This window comes from Nematostella vectensis, chromosome 1 (genome assembly GCF_932526225.1).
Source record: "Nematostella vectensis chromosome 1, jaNemVect1.1, whole genome shotgun sequence".
Lineage (NCBI taxonomy): Eukaryota > Metazoa > Cnidaria > Anthozoa > Actiniaria > Edwardsiidae > Nematostella > Nematostella vectensis.
In genome coordinates, this window is record NC_064034.1 from 3,084,421 (window position 1) to 3,091,293 (window position 6,873).

The 6,873-nt window shown below is 37.1% G+C and overlaps 1 protein-coding gene across 2 annotated transcripts; it reads left to right on the plus strand.

The window, feature by feature from the left end:
• Window positions 1-119: 119 nt before the first annotated feature.
• LOC5506263 (UDP-N-acetylglucosamine transporter) lies at window positions 120-6,741 on the plus strand. 2 transcript variants are annotated; one of them, XM_032374642.2, is made up of 7 exons: window positions 120-400; window positions 2,015-2,364; window positions 2,599-2,721; window positions 3,129-3,300; window positions 3,606-3,724; window positions 4,796-4,929; window positions 5,207-6,741. In XM_032374642.2, exons 1-7 carry the CDS (start codon window positions 286-288, stop codon window positions 5,304-5,306), a joined length of 1,113 nt encoding a protein of 370 aa, XP_032230533.1. In that variant the 5' UTR covers window positions 120-285; the 3' UTR covers window positions 5,307-6,741. The 2 variants fall into 2 exon arrangements, with proteins under 2 accessions (XP_032230533.1, XP_001626976.1); XM_001626926.3 differs by lacking the exon at window positions 120-400 and adding an exon at window positions 733-965.
• The last annotated feature ends 132 nt before the right edge of the window (window positions 6,742-6,873 follow it).

Consider the following 6,873-nt stretch of genomic DNA (forward strand, 5'->3'; position numbering starts at 1 on the left):
ACTGTGACCTTTATTCTAGGATATAAGACAATTACAGGACAATTACAGGAGGTGATCAATCGTGAAAATATTCGAGATAGTTACTGGGAATGACTGGAGACTGACTGAGAGGTTGGTAAGCCTGTGGTTAGAGAACACCATTTGCATTTTAGAGTTATAAGGAAAAGTCTTAAACTTTAACTTGGAAGCGTTTTTTTATCGAAACGCGCTTAATCCCTGGCAACCTTGACCCTCGACACGTCGTCTTTAAAATAGAAAAAACCCTGTGCGCAGCTATATCTCGAGATGGCATCAAACATTGACATCGAACGTAGCATAGAAAACATCGGAGAGAACAGCCGCGAGAGTTTACCAATAATGAAGCCGGATCGTGAGTCTCCGACGATAAGGATGACATTTGGTGAGAGTTTCACGCAATTTCGTGTTAAGATGCGCTAAAAGTATCAGATAAAGACAGCTCTTATATCAATGATCAAAACTGTATTCTCTACCGTCTCGCATTCTTTCTGCAAAATTACTGTTGCATAGCGTTTAAAATTAGTTTTAACTTTTCAAAACAAATCTGTGTATTTTCTTATGAAATCCATAAATATTTTCAAAACTGAGGGAAAGAATATATTCTAGAATATTTCTTCTAGAATAGTATCTGCTTTCATGATCTTCTTTTATAAAACAAGGAAAATTCGCCTGACATTTCCATAGCGCCACGGGGGCAAAACGAAGTGTCACGACGCGGCCTAAAACAGGCACAATAGTTCTCGTTTCACGGAGGTTCTTCAAGGTAGACACTTGTAGCAGTCTTGCTCGACTTTTCAAGTAACTGCGAGGCACTGCCCCGCGCAAACGTTGGTTGTTTCGAGGTCCTATTTCATTCAGCGGAGAATTATAGGTCAGCGGTTAGACCCCCTAATCCAAATCCATCAAAATGGCGGAGGTTGCCCCAGACACGGTGCCGGTATGGCGAAGTAAGTTTGTAAACAACCCACTAAATCTGCCTTTACTCCACGATAACCATTATTTTAATACTGCACTTTTAATTTAGCATTGCGGGGATTATTTTTTGCTAACTCGTAACAAGAGTGTAATAGAAAGAAAAGATGCTTTGTTGACATGTATTCGAATTGCACCTACCACGTCAACACGATTCACAAATCGGATCATAATAATTTATACTTTTCGCGTTGAATTATGTTATCGGGATAATTACGAGCTTTTACTAAAGCAGAAGATATTATAGCAGCAGTTTTAGTATTTTTCGTTTTGTTTTTCCATGGGGAATACATAGCGCAAATTTCCTTGGCCACGTTGCGCGCCATCCAGTCAGACAGAGGGAGTCAGAGTATTTGCTAACAATATTTTAAAATGTTGATCAACTATGAATACATATTACTTAGTGTCATACTATTGGAAATAGGAAAGCCAGTTGCCAGGGAAATTATTGTTTTTCTCTCAAACCCAATTTTCCTAACTTGCAAAGCAAGCCTGTTCTTTTTTTCAATTCCCAATTTTGTCGGCGCAAATTGCAATTATTTATTGCCAAATGACAATTCTACTTTTTTATGCTATGTTTTTGGCCCGAGGTAATGGGGATTCTTCCCATGACAACTTTATAGGGATGCTTGTTGTATTTGCTTCTGGTGTATTTTTTAGGGAAAAAAGTTGGTGCAGGGGTATTTTTAGGGATATTTAGGGATAGGCATCCCTATCACATTTACCCTGAAGAGCAACCCCTCCCCTTCCCTGGGTGTTTGGATTTCTATATACGATTGAAAATATAGATAATCTTGTGATTAGATTATGCATCTCATGCAAACATACAAAGCATGCCACTATTGGCTTCCACACCAAGCCCTGATGTTTGTACAATAAGATCTGTTTATTTTCATTAAGCATTTGTGTCACATTCTTTTTCATTGTGTAGCCAGTTATAGGTGTGTACACCTTTTTTTAAAAAAATCATTATGGTTTTTACTTCTCTCATCCTTACATTTCCTTTAATATCTTATTTTTTCAGTCAACAAAGCCATAACCATCCCATTAAAATATGTCTGCCTGGGTATCCTAGTCCTTCAAACATCAACACTTGTCCTTACGATGAGGTATTCACGGACTGTTAGCGTTGGACCAGTGTACATTTCATCAACTGCTGTTGTCCTTGCAGAAGTATTCAAAGTCTTTGCATGTTTATGTGTCATGTTTCATCAAGCAGGCTACAATTGGAGAGTCTTTGCTACAGAGATAGACTCAGAGATTTTCAAGAAACCATTAGAGACTCTAAAGCTTGCTGTTCCTTCTGGACTTTATACAATTCAAAACAACTTGTTATATGTAGCTCTGTCAAATCTGGATGCAGCAACATATCAGGTAATTTCACTCTAGTATTGTTACTTGGAATCATTGAGCTTTATTTTCTCTTCAATTTACAGTTATCTCTTTTGTTAGAGTTTCTTTTTTATCAATAAGTACAGTGACACCTCAATTAAGAAGCCAGTTGTCAAGCAGCCAATGGCTTCTTTCATTAAACAGCCAACCCTAATTTAGCATTTTTACTAAAACTTTTTCACCATAATCTAATAATTAGTATTGCTTTGATTCCAGGTGACATACCAACTTAAGATATTGACAACTGCATTGTTTTCTGTGGCAATGCTAAGCAAGAAACTCAGCAGCATAAAATGGTTTGCACTGATCCTACTTATGGCAGGAGTGGCTGCAATTCAAGTAAGTTTTATTGTCAGTTAAAATTACGTATCAAATCTAATTAAGTATATAAGCTTCTACATACAATCACGCAAAATGTTATACATTTATTGACGGACACACAAAAGCCAAGGCTATTAAATCAAATTAGAATATTGGAAATATTTCCCTAAACTAAGATACTAAGACAGTTGACAGGGGAGTAGCAAGGGCTACGACCAGTATGGTGGCTTATCGCTGCCACATGATTTTTTCATTTACATGCATCATAAATATATTTTCTTAGCCTAAATCGCAATGAAATTCAAACAAAATTGATTTTCCGTTTTAAAGTCCCATTGTTGAGATGGCGAGGAAGGGGGATTTTCAATGCTACACTACCCATCCCACTTATCACCTTGAGGTCATGATTTTTTATTCCATTTAAGTGGCCGTCAGGTGAGAACAAATCATCAAGAAAGGATCTGTCAACTTCTGCTAAGTTTGTCGGGCTTGTTGCTGTTCTGTCAGCATGCTGCTCCAGTGGATTTGCTGGAGTCTACTTTGAGAAGATATTAAAAGGCACCAGTGCCACTATTTGGCTAAGAAATATTCAATTAGGTAAGTCTGGCGTATAGCTAGGGGTGTGCAAAGGAAGAACACTCGACCCCCAATACCCCTTGAACACCAAATACACAGTCTTTTCTTGAAGATTTTGTCAAATCTTAAGATTTGCATTTGATTTAGTGACTGCACGGCAATCCACTTCAACCCTCAGCAAATCCTTTCCAGACACCTGTGTACTCTTTGTCCACCATGTAATTGAGCATTTACATATGTAGAGTCACCCTGATAGCAAGTTCACAGTGATGAAGACACAAATAAGAAGAAATAAGGGTGTGTAACATTTTTATTGATTATTTCAGGTTCATTTGGGATTGTATTTGGCTTAGCTGCTGTGTTTGTAAATGATGGGAAAAAAGTCCAAAATGGAGGCTTTTTCCAGGGATATAATTACATTACTTGGATTGTGGTTTTTCTGCAGGTATGTTGTTAGTTATTGCTAGTTTACTCAGGGATTGTGATACTAAATTCAAACATGAACATTGTAATGCCGAATAATTCTTTTCTTTTTTTCTTAAGCATCAGTTAAGGGGGGAATTAGCATTTGGTATTACAGTATTTATTATGCCTCAGCAAATACTTCCATTGTCATCTTTAAATTGTGGAAAAAAGGGCTTGCTATTTGGTACTGCTGCCGTTTTTCTCTGCTCCACTCACCTCCTTTTCATTGTTGCTATCTAGGAAAAAGAAGGTATTGAAGGACAGTAGTGATCAATAAAACCATCTGCAATTGACTCATCTGAAGTTTCTCTTTGTCCCAAGTTTTTACACGTAAAAGTAGTAGCTTAAACTAAATTTACTTTAGGCCTGAGGCATTAAAATCAAGGCTGCTGACAAACAAATAAAAATGCTGACAGTGCAACAATTCATTTCATTAAGGTTACGGTACAGTTTCGCGACCTGGTCTCGAAAAAAAAAATCATGACGCATGCACATTTTATCCAAACATACAAACCAGGTATCAAATTAATCATTAGAGTAAATTGTTTGAAAAAATTGCAGTAAAACACAAAACAATATACTGAAGGGGTCTTTGGAAGAATTTAGGTACAATATTTTTTCATATTATTTTGATCAGCACATGCCTGCTAACAATAGTGTGTCTTTGAATCTGATATCTAGTTTCATTCAAAAGTAACTATATTTCAAAGTTGCTCTATGCAAATTTCAGCCATATCCTGCAATAAAATTGCAAGAACTGATGATGAATTTGGTATTTAAATACCAATACACACACTTTTGGCAAGGAGGTTTTGCTCTGTCAGCCTGCCAATTTTTATGCAATTCTGAAAAATTTTTGTCACGGAAAGTGTTATATCATTCCCCTAAAAACGTTTTTCACTTATATTCCCAAAAATAAAATCACTACTGAAATATAATTTCAAAATATGGTAGTATTTAATGTAGGGATTCTGTTATTGTTAAAATCTTATTTTCTGTATCTCTGTCCACACAAAACTGTACCGTAACCTTAATCTCTGTCATGTTCTAGGCATTTGGAGGTCTAATTGTGGCTGCAGTAGTCAAGTATGCTGATAATATCCTCAAGGGATTTGCTACATCTGTGTCCATCATCTTTTCTTCTCTAGTTTCTTATTACTTCCTGAAGGACTTCAATCCCACAAGGTACATTTTACAGTCTAGTCAAAGACGACATAGCTGTGGGAGGGCATGTGTAAACTTGATGGACAGGGATAAATGTAGCAGAATTGCTATAGGAATGGCTAAATGAATAAGCTGCAATCAAACAGATGCAACACCACCTATCCTTGGTATACACCTGTTAAAGAATGAGAAACGTTATCACATGTGCTAGTTAAACCAGGCCTTGACATAGAAAGTTGGAGTAACTTGCTTGGGACAAAATAAGTACAGTAGATAAACATATTTTTTTTTATTCCAGCTTGTTTTTCCTGGGAACCTGCGCAGTGTTAACGGCTACATACCTGTATGGGAAACCTGAAGCACAAGCTAAACCTTCCACTGTACCTAAAATTGTTTAAAGGACTGCTTGCAGAAGGAAAAGCATTTATCCTTGTCAAGAACTATGATGACACTAAATGTGCTCTTGGATGCATGACAATGGCAGTCACTTCATGACTGTTATGGGCCTAAAAAATCCTGGGGTGTACATGGTACAGAGGGATTAAACACGAGGTTCCACTATAAAAGGGAAAGCTCCTCCCACCCCCAGGCTTGAAATTGCAATTATAATCAGAACACTGCAACGCTAGCAGTCACAAATTACAAGCCTCCTGTAAAATTGCTTATCTTGGTAGTTTCTTGGTGTTTCTGAGCATTGTCCTGATATGTTTACTCATTGACGGCTGATTGATAACTGATTGTTCTTGAGCCCTGGGTGGGAGGAGCTTTTCCTTTTATAGCGGAACCTCGTGTTTAAGAAACTATGTGTGTGTAGGGGGTGGTGGGTAAAGCTGCGCCCCTACTGGTCATTTCCTTATTATTTGCAAAACCCCAGCCTCCTATATGCAGTACAGCAATGCATGTTAAAGCCGCATTGTCACCAGTTTACTTCTGGTCAATTATGTAACAATCTCCGATGATTTTTAACAGAAACTGCAGAAAATATTTCAAAGTTTTAAAAGCAGTGTGTCTTTTGGAAGTTTCGACTGATAATTTAGAGCAGATGGCCCATTTTATAGCATGGATTCTAATAGATTCTTTTGTCGGTTGAGGTTTCCGACGGACCTCCGGAGGTAAACTGGTGACAGTGCAGCTTTAAGGACAGACTTTTCGGCTTACAATCTTTGAGGAGGGGGGGGGGGGGGGGGGGGGTAACACTTACTGGCAACAAAAGAAAATTCATACTCCATGCAATTTACATTTATGAGTCCCAGCACTCATAAGTAATTGTGTAAACACTGTCACTGAATTCATTACCAGGATTGTCCAATGCACCAACAGTTATGCATGGTATTGTCTGAAATGATTGAGGCGCCTATAAGTGTATCAAGACAAAGGTAAAACAATGGGAGAATATATTTGGATATAATGGAAGGGTATATTGCATATATTGGTAGAGTAATGGGCTTGTATGAATACTGTTATTATTATTAATTTCTTTTGTTTTTCTTATATTTATATAGGATTTTTGAGCACCATTATTTATATTTTTACACTTACAAAATGTATGGATTACTGGGGACATGCAGGGGAAACCAAGAAGCCTACTATATATTTCGAGATTATAATCATGATCTTTAAATATCATATTGTTTTTAATTTTTGCATTTTAGAGAATGAGCTCTAAAGCATGATGGAGATTGTAAACATTTTGTATAAGAATAAGAAACATCTCATTGTATGAATGGGGAGGGCGCAATGTTAGAAAAGGGGGTAAACATTTTCATTGAAGTGTGGCACTTTTTCAAGTTAAAAAATACATAGAAATATAATAAAACAAAGAAAGGAATGCAATGGCTCTACAGCTGGATCCTTCAAAAACTCAGCAGGGTAAATGTTGTAAACCCACCCTTCTCCCTCTCTTGTGTATAGTCCCTTATTTGTCAAGAAAGTATGATAGACAACAGGAGTTGGAGTTTGTAATAA